Source organism: Polyergus mexicanus, unplaced genomic scaffold (genome assembly GCF_030449975.1).
Source record: "Polyergus mexicanus isolate NDT 795.1 unplaced genomic scaffold, iyPolMexi1.0 SCAF_25, whole genome shotgun sequence".
NCBI classification, from domain to species: domain Eukaryota; kingdom Metazoa; phylum Arthropoda; class Insecta; order Hymenoptera; family Formicidae; genus Polyergus; species Polyergus mexicanus.
Genome location: NW_027223345.1, coordinates 3,304,327 through 3,326,209, shown reverse-complemented (window position 1 = coordinate 3,326,209; position 21,883 = coordinate 3,304,327). Strand labels below are relative to the sequence as shown.

The following is a 21,883-nucleotide window of genomic DNA, read 5'->3' as shown; positions in this document are numbered from 1 at the left end:
GGAGTTCCTCTAAGTATCCCTCCAAAATTTTGTCCATTTAGTGCCAAAGTCACAAGTGTTTATGTATTTTTTTAACATTTGTACTCTGATAAAATTCTGGTAAAATGGCAAATTATACGCCTACAGAAGTAGTCGATATTCTTATAACCTTTGGCGAATGTGGTAGAAATTACAGACTTACTGGGTTACGCTAAAAGCAGTTTCTTGAGAAGTAATTAATGAGTAATAAAAAATAATGAGAAGTTTGTTTTAAGACTAATTTCGAGTATTAACAATGAAAACGTGGTATTTTTATTGTTAATTTATTGCAGAATCGTAAGCATGGGTTCTCAGTAAGAGAAATCGAAGAAATTGAATTTCGTCGATTACAGCGCCATCTATCATGAATCGAGAAAAATGTTTCAGACAAATTGTATGTGTTTTTAGCCAAAGATTCCGAATATGCAATAAAAAATAGGGGTTCCCATTTAAGATTTCAAACTTGCCCCCCCTCACCGCCCAGGGGAAGGGGTGGGGGGGCTTATTTTAACGTCATTGTACGTCCCCCTCGAAATGACAAAATTTTGATTCTAAACATTTTTTCGTAGTGTGCTTATTTTTCGAGTTATTTGGCTGCCTAAGTTAAAATGGGTCACCCTGTATATTTAAAATTGTATTGCACTGCGGACATATTATTTCTCGGTGGATGGCTTTTTTCTCACACAGATATTCAATAAGCTGCTGTTTTTTATGCGTCAGATTTACAAATTCGTGAAGTAGCATTTTGTGTTTAATTTCTACTCACAACTACGAAGAAGAGCGAAGATCAACTGAGAAGGTTTGTTGTGATATGCTTATATCTTAGGCATAGTCTCTATAGTTTTATTTAGACAGTGTGCTAAACTGTATTAAATGTACATGATATCAGAAAAATTACGTTTTATTTAGTTAACTTTTTTGTTAATAACTTTTTAATAAAAAACGAGCGACGGCTAAAACCTTCTGGAGGTTACTCAGAGTCATGATCTTGACAACATATGTCAAGGTCGAGGTCATTGGAGCTGGGTCCGTTATTATGCACTTTTACCCAAGAATATTATTTAAAGAAAACAATAAAATTTTTGAAAAAATAATATAATTGTTTAAGTTGAAGAAAAAGTGAAATTTATTCAAAAAATATTTTATTTAAAGCAAATAAATATGTTATTTAAAAACCAAACAATCATTTTTGTTACTTCAAACATTAGTATGGTTGAACTATTCCAATCCCATTATATTTCTTTAGTTTCAACAAAATTTATATTAAATCCAAGGAAACTTCTTTCTTTGTGCTATTTAAAAATGAATCGAATATTGCAGTTTTATACAAATATTTAAGAATAAATCGAATATCTAGGTAATATGTTCGAAATATTCGAGTAATGACAGCACTAATCCGAATCATAATACCTATGATTGTGTGTGTGTGTGATTTGTATCACGCACATACCGATATCATGTTATTCATATATATGTCAGCTAACATCATCAGTGCATTGACCTTAGTTATGCGATTGTCGTATGTACGTACATATATGTATTCGCTTTGCCGGCTTATCCATGCAAAACGCGAGTGAACGCCGTATAAACGCTAATACGTTCGCGGAGAAGCTGAGAAGCAGACAGCCTGGAATGCATGTATGTCTCACTTGATACTCATCAATTCACGAATCGTTCTGATAGAGGTATCATTGATTCCTGATTAAACAATAAATTTGCACGGTTTACTCACTGAAATTTACCTTCCGGTAAAATTATTTGCGTTCGACATTGGTAAATTTATTTAAAAAATTTACTTACTTTCTGTGAGAATACAAAGTGAATTTGTTCTTGTCGAGAAAATTTAACCGTAAAAAATAAATTTTCAAAATTAATCTTTAACAATATGGCATCATGTTTTGCATTTACGCATGTTCGAGAACTATAAATATTAAAAATGATTAAAAAACATAATATGTAATAAAAATATGTAGATAAATTCTAAATACTTTTATATTTAATTAAAAATAGTATGTAAAATAATGTCCAATATATGAATCAATAATACAAATCAACGGACTATTGCATTGTATTATTCGATAATTTAAAATAACAATTATAAAGAAGAGAATTAGTCGTCATTGCAAACCAGTTTTTCTGGATACGTAGAGATTGCTTTACTCAACGGATATATGCATTTTAAAATTTCATACTAGCATCCGTATTTGATGACGACTGCGAGTAAAGCTAATAGTAATGTGCATATATTGCACTAAGACACGCGATGTGAAAATCTATTCCACGATACATGTCATATCACTTTTCACGTTTTCATCAAGAGCTTAAAGAAGAATGACAAATAAGATTAATGAATCCGCAACTAGTTTTATCTTCTGCTGGCATACTCCGTTGAGAAAAACAAGGGTAATTATTTACTACAGCAGATCCAACTCCAATGACGTTGACCTTGATATATGTTATCAAGGACATAATCCTGAGTAACTTTTTCTTATAACTTAAACTTCATTGTTTATTAAAAAGTTATTAAGAAATAAAGTTTGAGAAATAAAACGATAAAACGATGATTTAAAACTAAAATTTGGTTTGGGTTACGTTGTATAAAGCTCAAATCAAATTTTTAGAAATAGGTATGGGTTAGGTTATATTTTCCGGGAGTGGATTCCCCCCCCCCCCACCTAGAAGGAGCGGAATTCACTGCGTTCACGTATACACTTTCCCATACACACAATAATTCTAAGATGGACCTCGCTTCGCTTTGTAAAGTATACGCATGGACACAGTGAGCTCCCCCCCCCCCCCTTACGAGTGGCTTTACTTCCGGAAGATTTAACCTAATCCAAACCTATTTCTGATTTAAAACTGAAATTTCACTCAAGTTACGTTATACAGGATGTCCCATTTTAAAGGATCCACTCAAATATCTCAGAAACACTGCGTTAAATCGAAAAATGTTTCAAACAAAAATTGTGTGGCTTTAAGGGGGCCATAAGATGGTGACAATGATTTGACCTTGGAGAATCATTTGAAGGTTATGTAAGGGTCAACTCTAAAATCTTAAATGAAAACCCCCATTTTTTATTTAGTATTCTTGTAGCTGACATCGAGAGCTTTCCAAAACACTATAATAAACTATTTTTTTATTCAGTACTTTTTGAGTTATTTTATATTTTAATCTGACATATTTTGATATAAAAAATTAAATATCTCGTAAAATATTTAGTTTTTGATAATCTTACCGTAATACTTTTATGTACAGAATAACGAGATAAATCAATTGGTATAAAAGAATAATTGTTTTTAAGAAAATTATTTACAATGTATTTTTTAAAATAATTATTTTTTTTTTTTGGCACTAATTGATTTGTCTCATTATTCTGTACATAAAAGTATTACGGTAAGATTATTAAAAACTGAATATTTTACAAAATATTTTATTTTTTATATCAAAATATGTCAGATTAAAATATAAAATAATTCAAAAAGTACTTAATGAAAAAATACTTTATTATAGTGTTTTGGAAAGCTCTCGAGATAAGCTACAAGAATACTAAATAAAGAATGGGGGTTTCTATTTTAGATTTTAAAGTTGACCTTCACATGACCTTCAAATGATTTTCCAAGGTCAAATCATTGTCACCATCTTATGGCCCCGTTGAAGCCACACAACTTTTGTTTGAAACATTTTTCGATTTAACGCAGTGTTTCTGAGATATTTGAGTGGGTCCTTTAAAATGGGACACCCTGTATAACTCATAACTCAAACCAAGTTTTCGTTCCGAATCTAACTTTAATCTTAAATATCTCAAATATTATAAGAGACCGACGATTAAGTTATAAGGAAAAGTTATTCAGGATTATGTCCTTGACAACATATGTGAAGGTCAACGTCATTGAAGCTGGGTCCGCTATAGTAAATAATTACCAAAAAAAAAACTTATCTGAAAGATTGGCATGTAATCTATGCACGGCCTTTCGGAGACGACAAGAAAATAAACTCGCAAAAGTATAGACATTGTGAAAAAGAACAGTTAAAAAAGAGAACATTTTATGATACGCTTTGAATATTTCATATTTTATAAATCAACATACTACGTTCTAAATATGCTACGTAGCGCAAAAAAATAAAGCATTCAATTTCTAATCCGATATAAAAAAATGTTTAAGCACAGATATTATAATATTAAATATTTCGAGATAGGACTTACACTGAACTCTTCATTAAGTATCAGTACAGTAATTAACATATAATATATGTTAGCAATTGTATTTTTTTCCTTTCTTTCTTTCTCCTTATGTATATAAATTTTTTTATATTTAGTAGAATCAAAATGTGGTTATTTAAACTAGTCTCGGGTTTATTTATCAACTCGAAGATTACTAAGGCTTACAAAAGTGAAAATTACTTATCAAAGCACATAAAAATAATAAAAATAAGCAAGATAATTTTTTATCTGATTGTTAGTTCTTAATAATAAAATAAATTATTTCGAAAGATCTCGCATTTACTTTATTATTCGAACGCCGAAAATTGCAGTTTTATATATTTTTGATATCTTGCACACACACATGACTTTGTCTTATATACTTAGAAATAGCGGTAGCAACGATGAGTTAATGTAGCTCAAGTTTTTTTTTAATTAATTTTACAGAACAAAATGCCAGGAAAGTTCAAAGGGCAGCATGCAACTTTTACGTGTGATTGTTGTCATTAAAGATGCTTTCCTATGGAAAGAAAGATATTAAAATAAGTGGTTTTGCTCGTATCTCAATGTAAGATATATATACAGGATGTTTCATTTTAATTTCTCCAGACCAATATTTCGAAAAGTATGGAAAATTTTATACGAAAAAACGTTTCGTATAAAAGTTTTATGGCTTCGAGGGAGACATAAGATGGTATCATTGGTTTAACTTTGGATAGTCGTTTGAAGATCACATGAAAGTTACCTTCAATTTCTTAAATAGAAACTCCCATTTTTTATTGTATATTCTTGTAACTTATCTTGAAAGCTTTTCAAAACGTTATAATAAAGTATTTTTTTATTAAGTATTTTTCGAGTTATTTTATATCTCAATCTGATATATATTTTGGTATAAAAAATGAAATATCTCGTAAAATATTATATTTAGTTTTCGATAATTTTACCGCAATACTTTTTTGTACTTTTATGTAGAATAGTAAGACAAATCAATTAGTGTAAAAAAACAAATAATTATTAAAAAAATACATTGTAAATGATTACATATTTTTTCTTCAAAACGATTTTTCATACAAAACGTTTTCTCGTATCTTTCATATTTTTTGAAATACTTGTCTGGGGAAATTAAATTGAAACACTCTGTATATAAATTTAATTAAATTAATTTGTTACAATCATTAAAATTATTCTGCTTGCACCTCGGCTTCAAAGATAACGTAATGAACAGCATCTTAAAATCGCAAACGTTGAACCACTTATTCAAACTTTCCTGCTTTATCGGTTCCATTACAAAATCCCGGATGCGCTCTATGCGAATAGGCAAAGCCGATGAGCAAGAAATATTTTCTTTGGCTGTCACACACCCAATTTTGTATAATATTTTATATAATATATTTTTTTAAACCGCTATTTAGTACCATTTCTTTATAAGAAAAATATTTTATTTAAAAAAATATACAAAAATATGATGTTCTATGTAAGGGAAGGAAGAGAGAGGATAAAAAGTAATGCAATTAACTTTTCACATATCGTTATATAACTTAATGAAGTGTGATTAAATATTATAGCCATATTGTGTAATTAAAAATGCATATTTCATTCATTCATGAGTAAGAATATACAAGGCTAGAAAGATAGACGTCAAAGATAAAACTTAAGACTTGGGAAACCATTTTGATAGCAAATATTATAGATAATTCCGCAAAAATCTTGGCAATGATTCATTGACTGTAGGATACTACAAGTATTCGTAAAAGAATTTCTATGTGACTCATTGAAAATCACCTGCTCACCGAGACCGATATAAACGAACATCCAGCTTCGCGTCTTCATATAAATTGAAGTGCCGATCACTCCGTTCTCTTCATTGCTACCTATGAGCTGTTTTTACTCAAGAACAGGTTTTCTTACTCTTGTGTCGATCGGCGCGCGGAAGATATATACGCGAATAAATAACTAGACGCAATAAGCTGATGTAAACGATGTACAGGATGTTTCAGAAAATTATATTTCTCATAAACACACAGATTTTTCTACCCCTATCGAGCTAGCCCCCCCACCTTGCAAAAATAAAAAAAAACAAATAGCGTACAATTATGAGCTATTTATGAGCTTTCATATCCCGCAAATTAAAAATTTTGAGCTCGTTGCACTACACAGGAATTTAATATTTATGGTGGGGGGGGGGGGCTGAGTCGATTGATCAAACTTATTACGCAACATATCAAAATTAAAATTTTATTAAATTATTAAAAAATCTAATAATCAATATCCAAAAATTAAAAAGAAACAAAAGTTTATCGATTTGCACTTTTAATTTTGTTTTAACACGGGAACGATTGATATCTCGATATGTAGCAACAATTCAACTTAACTTCGTCAAAAATCTCTATATTATTTTATGATTTATATCAAAGAAATTCTTGTCGTAAAATTATTTTCACGAACCTCGGACAAGAACAATCGACCAATGCATGTCGTAAGACGGAAACCAATTACCAAGTTTCGAAGCACGATACAATCTTAAATTGTGTAAGATCGCTCTTTGTTTGCACTCCTCCGAAATGCTCGGTTGAAATATAGTTCAGGGTTACGTACGAAACTCTCGAAAACCTCGGTAATTCGGCAGATATACAAAGAATGGCAGATATATAAAGAAAATATAACACATACATATTATAATAATTACAATTTAATATCATTAATAATGTAATCATTAAATGTATATGTGCTTTGAAATTAATCAAAATTCATTAATTCAAAATAGAAGTTATTCAAAACTAATTTTTTATATTTTCTGTTTTGAATAACTTCTGTTTTGAATTATATGAGTTTTGAATTAATATTTATAATTGATGGAATCATTAAATCTATCAGCGCAATATTTTTCTAATAACAATATTAATAACATTATATAATATAATTAGCATTAAAACTTTTTTAATTTTTAGAAATCGGGAAACTAATTTTTTATCTTCAGATTGGTCTCTCTAAAATATCATTTACAATCATTTAAAAATCACTGAAAGATAGACGTCAATAATTTTATATATTCCCTAATTTTTCTCAGTTACCTAAAATTCGATAAAAAATTCTAAAACGCAAAATATAATTTGCGTTTTAGAATAATTCTTAAATTTCTTGTTATCTCTCGAATATTAAAAAAAATAAAAATAAAACTCAAAGATACAAAAAATAAATTGCAATATAACATATCATTAATCTGAAAAGGAAAAGTCTTATTGTGCAGCATATTGTACCTATCGCAACTATAAATTCGTGATCTGTAAGATATTATAACATCCATATTTTGAAGAGAAAGTACATAGTTAAAAGTAGGACAACAAATAGAGGAAAAATAATATATATCATTTTCTGTATTTACTTCTCACTCGCGTATGTACAAAAAACTATCGGAATCCGCGAGACTATAATGAGCAGCGTGTACGCGACATTATCCACGTTAGCGAAAGAAAATACGTGTATATCCGGCTATTATCCTCACGAGTCTCGTGACTCTTTGTTAGTGAAATTTACAAACGACCAGGAATCCCGTTCAAGGTAGACCGCCTCGGACCGCTTCGGGCATCCGAGAGAGCGGGTCAGAAGATCTTACTAGCTTCAACTTCTCTCCGCTCGCGATGTGATATTTAAGGTATAATCATGTGTCTCTTAAAGCGATGGTCGACGAAAGCGTTAACTCGGTTTTTAGCAACTCGATCGTTAACAGGCGTATTAACAAGCCTGGGAACTCGATACGCATGTCTAGTTGTAAGTGCGAGATATATTGAAACCGTAAACATTATGTAATTGGAGAATGAACGCCTTAAAGGCAACAAAGTATTGCGATCTCTATGACTGTTAAATAGACCTACAATTATCCGTCCAACTTGTGGTACGCCAAGATGTGATACAGAAAATTACAGCAGCATCAATTACGCACGAGATTGTAGGCTAACGATAAACACCGGATGTTCCTTTCTTTTTCTTGTAATGAGCGATCGAAGTTTTCTTCGTGGCAAAAGCGACAAGGCGTGCAGAAAATAATGGCAACGCTGGACGAAATTAGGACAACGCGTCTACCCCGTGATGGACACTAATAAGTTTGGTCAGACTCTAAATCTATGGCAAGTCATATGGAATGTAAAAGGAAAGCGTATCGCTAGCCATGTTGTTGTTGTTGTTGTTACTATTATCGAAACGATATTTAGGCGAAAATATATTGTTGCAGCTGTCCAAATTTATGAGAAAATTGAGAATGCGGAATTTTTGCACAACATGTGTGTGAAATGTTTATTATACAAAATACAGCATTTAAATTGATCTATCTAAATATCATAAAAACAAAGCATTTTATAAAAAAAATGTTTCAGACGAAAGTTTGCTTTTGAGAAAGAGAGTAGCATTATTTATTTTTAATTTGGTGGACGTTTTGAAGATCGTTTGAAGATCAATTTTATTTTTTTAAATGAAAATCCTTATTGTTTATTGCATATTCTTATAGCTCTTCTCGAGACCTTTTCAAAACACTATAATAAAGTATTTTTTCATTAAGTATATTTCGAGTTATTTTATATCTTAATCTGACATATTTTGATATAAAAAATAAAATATCTCGTAAAATATTTAGTTTTAGTTATATAGTTTTCGATAATCTTACCGTAATACTTTTGTCTGAAGCATTTTTTTATAAAATGCTTTGTTTTAATGATAGATGTGTCAGGTTAGAAAGTTGAAAATGAAGAAGGCAGTAGAGGTGGATGGAATACCAATAGAAGCTTGGAAATTCGGAGGAGGTGCAGTGAAGATAGAGCTGGTGGAAATATTGAGGCAGATATGGAAAGAGGGATATATACCCAAGGACTGGAAAATGTCAATAATTGTCCCATTGTATAAGTGAGGTGACACTAATAAGGCTGGTAACTATAGAGGCATATCTTTGCTGTGCTCGGCTTATAAGATATATGCTGAGATTTTGAGGAACAGACTTGAAGACGAAACAGAGAGACTGAGTTTGCTACCGGAAAGCCAGGCAGGATTCAGAAGAGGAAGGTCTTATCTGGTGCAAAGAGTAATGTCTTACGGAGTGTAAATATGAGGCTGGGAGGAGAAGAAGGAATTAAAAAGAGTGATGTTAGTTTACATAAGATGGTTATCCAGGTTAGAATTCTGTACGCCAAAGTTTTTAATGTCGAGAGAATTAGGTTTAAACAAATTAAGGATAAAGTGGGGCATAAGAGATAGAAGATATGAGGAAAAGATAAGAGGTATGGAAGAAAGTAGATGGATAAAAAAGTGTTGGATGGAAAAAGAAGTAAATAAAGGGGGGATATGTATAGTAGGGAGAGAGAAAATATTATAATAGAAATGGGTGAAGTATTGAAGCATTAGAAATTTTAGAGAGAAAGGAATTGATATAAGTGAGGAGTTGAGAAATAGGGACAGGGAAGGCAGAGACAACTAGAGGATAATAAAATTAGGGAAACTAGATATAATAAGAAATAAAAAATACAAATACAAGGATTTGGAAATAAGGTTGGAAAGGCCAATGTATTTAAGGGAAGGAAATGCGGATATAGGAAATTTAGGCGACAGCGTAAGGGCTTTATTAAGGTTAAGGTGCGGAAACATGGAGGATAGAAATAAATAAATATTAGCTACGGGGGAGGAAGCGTAAGCCTGTATTTTGCGGTATAGGCGAGGATTGTATAAGTCATTATTTTAAAGATTGTGATATAACTAAAAGATGGTTTATAGAAATAGGTAAGGATGAGAATGAAGTAGAGGAAAAATTGTGGAAAGATGTGTTAGATGATGCGAAAGGAAGGTTATTAAGGAAAATTTAGAAGGAGAAGGAGAAGGTTATAAGAAAAATAGGAATATAAGATAGTTATAAGTAGTTATAAGGGTATGCATGAGAGAATGAGAAAGGGATGTGAGTTATAGGTATTGTGTAAACCAAGTCCACTTCTTGGCGTTAAGCTGAAGTTAAATAAAGATATATGATAGATGTGTCAATTTAAATGCCGCATTGTATATATGTATATAAAATTTATGAAATATAAATATACCCGATACGTTCAAAAAATTCCAAAAATGATTTTTTTTTTAAGACGTATATTAATGGCACTATCTCTCAATCAATAAGATATCAATAAAATAATGGAATTAGATAGTACCAATCTTTTTGAGTTTCCCATAATTTTTTTATTACGTTAGGTATAGTAGTTTTTGGATAGTTTTTGATATACATTAAAAGATTGTTCATTCTTTTTGCATTGTCACGATTTTTGAAACAAATTCGTGTTAGGCCCAAGTCTTACCAATCGGGTGAATGATTTCTTCTCCATGACAACGCACCCGCGCATTCGTCAATCGTCGTCTCCCAATCTTTGATTAAAAAAAATTCTTTTGGGAAATCGAATTTAAGTGCTCACAGCGCGTTGAATTGCCTTCACATCTTCGTAACGAGTCCCTTTTATCGTCAATTTTATCTTGGGAAACAAAGAAAAGTCGGCAGGTGCCAAATCTGACGAGTACAGTGATGATGATCATATATTTTTGATTTTTGCCAAAAATTGGGAAATGATAAAGTTAACGCCAGACTATGCGTATTCGCGATTCGTTTATAATTCGTGAATAATCTAGATGGAAGATTCGTCAAATTCGATCAATCAGATTTCTTTATATCGTTCAAGAATGGCGAATTACGAATCATGAATTGCAAATACGCGTATAGTCTAGCGCTAGCTTAAAACTCGAGCTTAAAACATCGAATTCGCTTCAAAAGTCGATGTATAACATCTCGATAGAATAGTTTTCCCACTTTTAAAGCAAAATTTATTCGTGGCCCGTTGCTCCATTCTTAAAATCGTGACAATGCAAAACGAACAAACAATGTTTCAATATGCACTACCCAAAAACTACTGCACCTAACACAACGAAAAAATTATGAAAGACTCAAAAAGATTGGTACTATCTAATAATGAGTGACATTAGATCCACCCACGCGATTTGAGTCACCGTATTACAGTTATGAAAGAAGCATCCGCAATTGCAGATCGCAATTAACGATAATTACACTATTGGCTACACATATCTACTAAGCGCTTTTGCCCCTTAAAGCGACAAGGACTGAATTCAATTGCAGTTATAAATCTAGATCAACACCGTGATATCAGTTTAATTATTTTGGCACTATTTACATTCTGTAATTGATACTTTGAACTGTTTGTCGAAAGTAATGATCTTAACGCAATATAGATGCTCCAATCAAGATATTAAGATTGTAAGTAATTTCGATCAGTAGAATTGATGTATCATCATCGACACGCAAAAATATGTAAAAACTATCAATATATATTTTATATATTTAAAGATGTTTTGGCTGTACAATAGTAGCAAAAAACTGTCAAAATTAAAAAAAAACATGTTTCTTACATTTGTACTGTTTGAAAAATCAAATAAATAAATCCGGATTATAAAAAGAATTAAAGAAGCATAAAATAATATGGTTTTTAACATCTTCGTAAAAGAAAATATTTGTATTTAATATTTTTCCTAATTTATGACAAAAACTTTTGATCGTAAATACCACCTGAAATCACCTGCAAGAAACAAAAAGTCTAGTAATTCGCAGAAAGAAAGAGAAAGAGAGAGGTAATATTTTTCTACACTAAAAAAAAAAAAACCCACACACACACACACTTTTCATACTCTGAAAATTAGCCTATTTTCAAACCACTGAAACACGAAAAAAAAAACGAAAAAATCATCATAGACAAAAAATTAAAAATTTGTAGCTTGAAGTTCCAACTTTAACGCGCCATCGGGGATTTTTTTAAATTTTGGTATCTTCCTGGTTCTGTGCTTTAAAAAAAAAAAAACATTGTTTTGTTTCTTAAACTTACGTATTTCTGGCACTCTGCAGCTCGATAAAAAAATTTCTCTCAAAAAATTCAATTTAAATTCCACAAACTAACATTTTTCCTACAAAATGCATTTTTTTAAATCTTGCTACGAGTTTTTTTTGACCGAGTTACACGATTTTGAAACTAAACCTGTATTTTTTAGAAATGATGTCGATACTCGGTGAGAAATCATCGTAGACAAAAAATTAAAAAAGTATTTTGAAGCTTGGGGTTTCAATTGTAACATGATATCAATAGTTTCAAAATATTTTTTTATTTTCTCATTTCTAGAAAATACAGGTTTTGTTTCAAACTCGTGTAACCCGATTAAAAAAAAAAATCGTAGCAAGCATTTAAAAAAAGCATTTTGTAGACAAAATGTAGTTGGGAACTGGAACTTGAGTTAAATTTTTCAAAAGAAATTTTTTTATTGAGCTGCAGAATGTCAAAAATACGTAATTTTAAGGAACAAAACAATGTGTTCTTTTTTAAGAACCAGGAAGATACAAAAATTTTTAAAAATCACCTATGGCGCGTTAAAGTTGAAACTTCAAGCTACAAATTTTTAATTTTTTATCTATGATAATTTTTTCGTCGAGTTTCAACGGTTTGAAAATAGTCCAATTTTTAGGGTATGAAAAGTTTCCTATTTTTTTGAGTAGTGTACATTTTTTATTAAATAACTTTTAAATGAATAAATGGATCTAAATCAAATTTTGTACAAATATTTATTAGAGTTTTCTTAATATATATGAAAATTTTTATTTCGTTGGCAATGTTTTTCTTTTTTTTTTTTTTTTTTTTCAAATTTGTCAATAAGTGCTACAGTAGTGATTTTCCATAAGAATCAATACTAACTTTAAACTTAAATAATTTCCAAACCGTTAATAGAATTGTGCTCAAGTTTTGCACAGATACTCAAAAAAAATAGTAGAACAATCTATAAAATTTTCATGTTTTTGTCAACGTCTCGACAAATGACACATACATCCTAAATAGGACATAATTTTTCTAGTCTATAATTATAACTGATCATACATGTTATTTGTGAGTCGTAATAAATAGAAAAAATTATTTAAGTAACTTCATGACATTTTATATACATTAAACTTGGAATGTATGTGTATCAAATGTTGAATATATACATAAATATGTACATGTATCGCCAAGTTACGAGACTTTCAATTTAAATATACTTTGGGAAACAAATGCGGACATAATAAAATATGGTAGACTATAAGGATTAATTAAGCAATAGATATTTAAATTCTCATTACGAATTGTTTTAATAATTACATTGCAAAGTCAACATCTCCTCCTAGCAAGAATAGTCTTGCAAGACTTTATGTTGGCAGTCTGAACTTTAGCTGAGTTAAAAGGTCATGTATCGGATACGTGCCCTGCTGAGAAAAGTCCGAACAATCTATCCAAAAATAGCAAGCGGGCATCGGTGCTGCCAGGAGTTCAAGACTGAATCGAGAGTATTATATTACGATGTTGATTGCCCAGAAATCGATTTTTATATATAGAGATAAAATAAATGAAAAAATACATAACAATTCGTGATATATTGCCATAACCAACAGCCCTTTATTTAAAATTGAAAGCTATCGAAAATTCGTGACACCGTAGAATAAATCACAAAATATAAATGGAAATGTCATTTTAATAAAAAGCGAATTAAATTGCGAATTAATAACAATTTCTTTATAATTTTAAAAACCATATTCTTTAGCAAAAATATTAAGGAAAGTCATTGTTTATTGTAGATCTCTATAATATAATCAAGCTTTAAAAACCATATCTTTCCTTAAAATTTAAAATTTATTTGAAATTAATTAAAAAATATTTTATTTGTTTTCATAAAACACGTCAAATTTCTTATTTTTATAATCTATTCACGTTAAAATTACGTAATGCACCAATGTCTTTGTTAAAAACAGTTTCATCTTTTTAATAATTAAAAAAAAGCATCTATTATAATATATTATTAAAAACATATATATTACAATTTACGACTCGTTTATTCTAGAATAGAAATATAGAAGTTATACAGAGTGTCCCATTTTAAAGGACCTACTCAAATATCTCAGAAACACTGCGTTAAATCCCCCCCCATTAAAATGGGGGTTTCCATTTAAGATTTTAAAGTTGACCTTCACATGACCTTCAAATGATTTTCCAAGGTCAAATCATTGTCACCATCTTATGGCCCCCTTGAAGCCACACAACTTTTGTTTGAAACATTTTTCGATTTAACGCAGTGTTTCTGAGAGATTTGAGTAGGTCCTTTAAAATGGGACACTCTGTATATGCTTCCTATTTGTGCTTAATCATTTAGTCATGTGAAAAAGTCGGAATGATTTACCATTTATTCGCGGTAATATCCGCGATTAAAATTCTCATAACGGTCACGACCCTTCGTTAGGGATAGAGTAATTTAATATCCAGTTTCGATGAAAAGTTTTTTCTTCTTTCCTTCCTACTTCGATTACGTTTTCCACGTAACGTAACGTTACGATCCGTGCGCAAGGCAAGATGTTACGCAACGCACGATAGAAAGTCAGACGATTAAGAGCGAAGCCTTCTTCGCGAAGGCCCGTGCAGGAATCGGTTCCGTGGGGATTTCCTGGCACGTACACATTCGCACAAGTATGACGCAGATTGGAAATGCATCACGCTGTCTGCATTCGAGAGGCAGGAAATTCGCACGCGCGAGCACCGCTTTCTTCGGGGAAGATTTAAATCGAGTTAAGCGAATTATAACGACGAAGTCTCGAGCAAAAGAGGAAGTGAAGATACGCTTCCACGAGAAAGAACTCGTTTCATCGTTGATTAAATAACGCTGCGCTACGTTTTCTCCCGTAATTTCCTGCTTAATAATCGACGCGGTTCCGGGAGCACAACCGATGGCGACAATCGCGAATTTGAATTGTATTTTCACGAGAATAAGTACCTTTCGCCCGGAAGAGATTGTTAATCGTAAACGCCATGAAGCTGGTTCGTAAGAGATAAAAAGATGCTTGTCATCTTCATTTTACGATTTTGTATATCCAGATTTTATTTATAATGCCATAAAGCATTAAATTACTAAATAAATTGCTGAAACGAGAAGATATTCTAGAAAATAATTAGCCATATTTTTTTAAGACTGCAATTCACAAAAATGAAATAATTAGACACAAAAGTATATGGGCAATATATAGGTATCCGACAAGTAAGTGACCAAACAAAAGATGGAGGTAGATTAAATCAAACTAAGTCGAAAAGTTCTGAATCATTTTTTTATAACGCGTTTAATAAAGGAGTTATTATCGATTAAGTCTATCCAATCAGCGCCGACCTTTAGACCCCTATCGAGCTGACCCCGCCCCACCTTGCATAAATAAAAAAACAAATAGCGCGCAATTGTGAGCTATTTATAAGCTTTCATATCCCGCAAATTAAAAATTTTGAGCTCGTTGCACTGGGCAGGAATTTAACACTTTTTGTGGGGGGCTGAGTCGAAATCAACTCAGCCCCCCCCCCCCCACTATTTAAAAACACAAATATTCAATCAATCTTTGCGGCAGAATTGGGAGATATTTATGAGCTTTCAAACTAATATAGTTTTAAGTTTTGAGCTCATTCCCTTAATCCAAAAAACCACCCCACATCTCCCTGACACAAGAGAGAACTATACTTAAAATCAAGGAAATTAACTATTTTCCGACTAAATATTGTTTATCAATTTATGAGCTTGCAACATACGCGAATTTCGATTATTGAGCTGCAACTCTTTTATAATAAAACCCCACATCTTCCCGGCACAAGAGAGAACTATACTTAAAATGAAGGAAATTGATTATTTTCCGACTAAGTATTGTTAATCGATTTATGAGCTCACATAATGCGCAAATTTCGATTATTGAGCTGTAACCCCTTTACAATAAAATTACCCCACATCCCCCCGACACAAGAGAGAACTATACCTAAAATGAAGGAAATTAATTATGTTCTGATTAAATATTGTTTATCGATTTATATAAGCTCGCAAAATATGTGCATTTTGATTATTCTATTGTAACTTCTTTTGCAAGAATACTATTATATTTCTGCTATATGATAAAATTATAAATTATAAACTCTTGCAGAAGTTACAATACAACTATCAAAATGCACGTATTTTGCGAGCTCATAAATTTATAAACAATATTTAGTCGGAAAATAATTACTTTCCTTCATTTTAAGTATAGTTCTCTCTTGTACTGGAGAGATATGAGGTGATTTTATTGTAAAGGTGATGAGCTCAAAAATTAAAACTATATTAGATTGAAAGCTCATAAATAGTTTCTAATTTTGCCATAAAGATTAATTGAATATTTGTATTTTTAAGTGGTGGGGGAGGCTGAGTCGATATCGAGTCCCTCCCCTCACAAAAAATATTAAATTTCTGCAATGCAACGAGCTCAAAATTTTTAATTTTGCGGGATATGAAAGCTCATAATTGCACGCTATTTGTTTTTTTTTTATTTTTGCAAGGTGGGTTTTGCCAACTCGATAGGGGTGATCTTTAGCCGTGCGCTTGGTAGTATGCGTGAGCGCTCCGTCGCGATGTACACTATCAAGCTAGCGCCAGACTATGTGCGTATTCGCGATTCGTTTATAATTTGTGAATAGTGTGGGATGGAAAATTTGTCAAATTCAATCAATCAGATTTCTACATATCGTTCACGAATCGCGAATTACGAATCACAAATTGCGGATACGCGCATAGTCTGGCACTAGCTTCAGGCGAGCGGCTCACCGACGTGCGTCCGGCTAAAAGTCGGTATTGATAGGCCAGACTTTTCTCAATAAATAACTTCTTTATTAGGTGTTATAGAAAAAATGGTATAGGACTTTTCTTTTCAATTTGATTCAATCTATCTCCACCTTTCATTTGATTACTTACTTGTCGGACACTGTATAAATATTTTTAACAAAATAAATGATATATTATTAATGAATATATTTAAAAAAGACAAAAGGATTTCAAATTATTATTTCTATATTATTTTCAAATATAATAAAAATTATATTTTTGCTTTCTTAATATAATTGTATTACTGTTTTAATATTGAAAATATTTTTGCATCACCAAATAATAATACAGAAATAACAAGTCGCATGAGCTCAAAGAAAATAATCTCAAGTTAAAATCACAAAGATACGCATTAAGTAAATTAATTTCAGATTAGGTATCCATTAGCATAGCGATAAGAATGGGCGCATTCGGCAGAGAAAACGCTCAGTTATTGTCTTGTCAACACTCGACGTTGATTTGTTGGTTCTAAAAGTAAGAGCCAATCACGTTCGATTGCTACTGAGCGGTTTTCTCTGCTGAACGCGCCCAATGTTCATCGTTACAGTGTACGGTATACTGTGCCCCCTCCCCCCCCACCCCCGATATCTCCAAGAATATAAACAGACTAAAACACGACATTGTATTCAGTTAAACCAATATAAAAATGTTAGATGCATCTCGGATATCCAGTGATAAAACTCACCCCGCCGTACCTGCGAGATACGTCCTCGCGAAAAAAATAACTACGAGGTAGCATCGAAAAAAGAATTCGAATGATTCCATAGCATCTTCGCAGAAACTGCGTAAGGAAAGTTTTATCAGATCGAGACGGTTATCCTTGAAAAACCAACCGCATGCCGATTGTACTTTCAATGCCTGGTGAGCGAGAGCAAATTACTTCGCTAAGTAGAGAGGACTGCTATCAGTCTAGATAACTATCGTTTTTCCTTATCATGACTTATTAGTCTGTGCTCGATCTGCGTGAAGTTAGTACCCCATTTTTAAAATTTTAAAATTCTAAAGATTGTTCCAGGTTGTTCTAGACTTGTTTTAAATTGTTCCAAAACATCAAATTTATATTATAAAAATTTTCGCGGAAAATTTAAAAAAATTATTTTTTGACCTGGCATCCCATTTTTCAAAAATCGAACTTTTCAAGGTTGTTCCAGGTTGTTCTAGTTGTTCTAAACATTGTTCCAAAGTATTAATTTGATTGGTCAAAAACTTTAAGAGATATTGAAAAAATAAAAATTAAAAAAAAAACATTTTTGGCCATTTTTTCATAAACAAAACAACTTACATAATTGTCGATTTGGAACATGTTTATAACCGCGTAGAACAACTCAGAATAAAATTTTTAAGACTAGAACAACAATATAAGGTCCACCTTACTCTTCATCGGAAAATTTTATTTTTTAATTTTCTTGAGTAAAAACCTTGTTCTCGCTTCCCGCTTTAAAACTATCGTATTCTCGACCAGAACAACCGGGAACAAAATTTTTAACGCTATCCGTTACTGAAATGCTTTCTCGCATTACAATCTTGTGAAAAATAAATATTAATATTAATAAAATATCTGACCCTGCCTTAATCGATAAATTATTAATACGAGTATTTATATGGTTTTTTTGAAATTCGTAAAACGTCGTGCCAACTTCACAGACACAGTTAGTGGGCCTTATATTGTTGTTCTGGTTTTAAAAATTTTGTTCTGAATTGTTCTACGCGGTTATAAATATGTTCTAAATCGGCAATTATGTAAGTTGTTTTGTTTATGAAAAAAGGCCAAAAATGTTTTTTTCTTAAATTTTTGTTTTTTCAATATCTCTTAAAGTTTTTGACCAATCAAACTAATACTTTGGAACAATGTTTAGAACAACTTGAGCAACCTTGAAAAGTTCGATTTTCGAAAAATGGGGTGCCAAGTCAAAAAATTGTTTATTTTTAATTTTCCGCGAAAATTTTTATAATATAAATTTGATGTTCTAGAACAATTTAGAACAAGTCTAGAACAACCTGGAACCTTCAGAATTTTAAAATTTCAAAAATGGGATGTTAACTTCACGCAGGTCTGTGCTCGTGTTAAATTCTGCTTAATTTCCCGTTTTTCGAGCCCGGTAGCCGGAATTACTACGCGGTGACAAGCGAGCAGACCGGCCGCGAAAACGTGCCGTGCAAGATGAAAACATGAAGTCTCTATGGATCTCGTCACACTTAATGGTCCTGTATGTAACTCGATCTTATCATTATTGAAACTGAGTACGTATTCACTTATATATTGTAGAATGTTTTGAATTCGCTGAGATATCGTAAAGTTAGAGCAAGATTGCTTAACGTTGATAATACGCTATGTGTTGCAACAATAATATATAGTTTAAAATGTACAATTTGCGCATTTTAGTAAAAAAAAAAAAAAAAAAAAAAAAAAATTATACAGGGTAAGTTTTTTAAATTGAGACACCTAAATTTCTCGAAAACAATACATTTTTGAAAAGGAAGTTTGAAATAAAAGTTGTTTGATCTTGGGGGGCAAACATAACCGTATTATTTATTTCTGATTCGGTGGACGTTTTCTTGGTTATTTCAAGGTCAACTTGAAATTTTTAAATGAAGACCCCCATTTTTTGTTGCATATTCTTGTAGCTTATCTCGAGAGTTTTTCAAAACACTATAATAAAGTATTTTTTTATTAAGTATTTTTTGAGTTATTTTATATCTTAATCTGAAATATTTTGATATAAAAAATAAAATATCTCGTAAAATATTTCGTTTTTTATAATCTTACCGTAATACTTTTATGTACAGAATAACGAGATAAATCAATTGGTATAAAAGAATAATTGTTTTTAAGAAAATTATTTACAATGTATTTTTTAAAATAATTATTTTTTTTTTTTTTTGGCACTAATTGATTTGTCTCATTATTCTGTACATAAAAGTATTACGGTAAGATTATCGAAAACTAAATATTTTACGAGATATTTTATTTTTTATATCAAAATATGTCAGATTAAGATATAAAATAACTCAAAAAATATTTAATAAAAAAATATTTTATTATACTGTTTTAAAAAGCTCTCGAGATAAGTTATAAGAATATGCAACAAAAAATGGGGTTTATATTTAAAAATTTCAAGTTGACCTTGAAATAACCTTGAACATCCATCGAATCAGAAATAAATAATACGGTTATATTTGCCCCCAAAATCAAACAACTTTTATTTCAACTTTCTTTTCAAAAATGCGTCGTTTTCGATATATTTAGGTGTCTCAATTTAAAAAACTCAGCCTGTATATTTTTGAAATATATATATATTTTTTATGCGCAAGAAAAGACTTTACGTTATTTTGTTTAATCAAAATATTTATTATTGTCTATTATGTCTTCTCTAAAGTAGAAAAAATATATTTTTGTGTAAAAAATATTAATAATTATTTGTATAAACTTACCTTTTACAACTTCTCGTATTATCCTCATCGTCAGCTGGTGCTCCTGCTCCTGAATCCTAAAATATATAATAATTATTATGTATTATAAGTATACAAAATAAGAGATAAACATGTATAACAACAAATAGAAATATTTTGTAATAAAAAGAACTCTCTCTACCCTTGGCGCATTATTTTTCAAAAATTAAAGCTCTAAAATTATATAGATCACGATTTTATTGCTGATCATTTAAAATTACAACTTAAGAAATTAATAATTAACAGAGGAACTCTCTTTTTTCTTGTTTCCTCTTTTCTCATTTGAACCATTTTTTGTCACAGAACAAAAAAAAACCAAGCATGCAGCGTTAGTTATTTGCGATGAAAGCTCCAACAAAGATAACGCTGCTGTGGAATTACATCAATATTAACTTCATAACAAGAGAACACGAATAAGTCTTTATTCGTCCCCCTTTCCTTCTCGAAAGATAATTGAGGCATCATGATAACCACGGTAAACGTTGGCAAACAGTTGTATATCTGAAGACAATACTGTAAGCTAAAGAACCAAAAAGAAACTGTGCAAACGCTTAATTCAAAAGTTTATTATTCTCATCTCGACGAAACGTTGTTGACAATGCAAACAAACCCGCCATAAAAAAAAGCAATGACAGAGAGAGATTGACAATTTTTTATTTCGCAAATGAAAATTTTCTATTCCAGCGAGCAAATAATTTTTTTTCAAAAATCTGACATTTTTTTTAAGATTCTGAATAGTTCTATCAAAATTTTATTAGAATTCAAATCGATTTTGACTTAAGTAAAAAAGCTGTGAAAGTGGCAAGTCATATCTTCGGATCTACATATTTTTTTATTTAATCGAGAATTCTTTTCAAAATGCTCATCTATAACTTTTTAGAACTTTAGATAGCCAGATTTTACTTCAGTATATAAAAATTGAGTATATGAAAATAATTCGCTAACTTTACGGTGTAATAAAAAATAAAATAGAAGTTACTTTTCAATCTGATGAAATAATATGAAGTATTATTATACGTAAAAAGTTAAGGACACTGCACAAGTATCACTTCATAATCCGTAATCCTTGAAAATCTCTTTCTTTAAATTTTAATAATTTAATTAATAACCAATAATGTGCTTTAATAAATGTACGTATGTATTTATACATCAATGTAAAAAATAGTCTCGTTTTTATCGGTACAAGTTAAGGTAAATGTTCAGATAAGAAGATAAAATATATCAAATTTTTTTTCCTCATTTATAAATTACTAAATATAACTATAAATAATAATAAATTGTCATAAAAGATTATATGTGTATATATATATATATATATATATATATACACATATAATCTTTATGACAATTTATTATTATTATATATATTATTATTATATAAATTATTATTATATATTATTATATATATTATTATTATATATATTATTATATATATTATATTATTATTATTATTATATATATTA

General features: G+C 30.6%; 1 protein-coding gene across 2 annotated transcripts in view; it reads right to left on the bottom strand.

Annotated features, from left to right (window-relative positions):
• Positions 1 to 21,883, bottom strand: part of Ssh (Protein phosphatase Slingshot) — a 189,840-nt gene that overhangs the window by 142,878 nt on the left and 25,079 nt on the right. For both annotated transcript variants that reach the window (XM_070313834.1, XM_070313832.1), the window contains exon 2: positions 20,403 to 20,458. In XM_070313834.1, the coding sequence (XP_070169935.1) occupies positions 20,403 to 20,458 (56 nt within the window). The remainder of the gene's footprint in view (positions 1 to 20,402; positions 20,459 to 21,883) is intronic.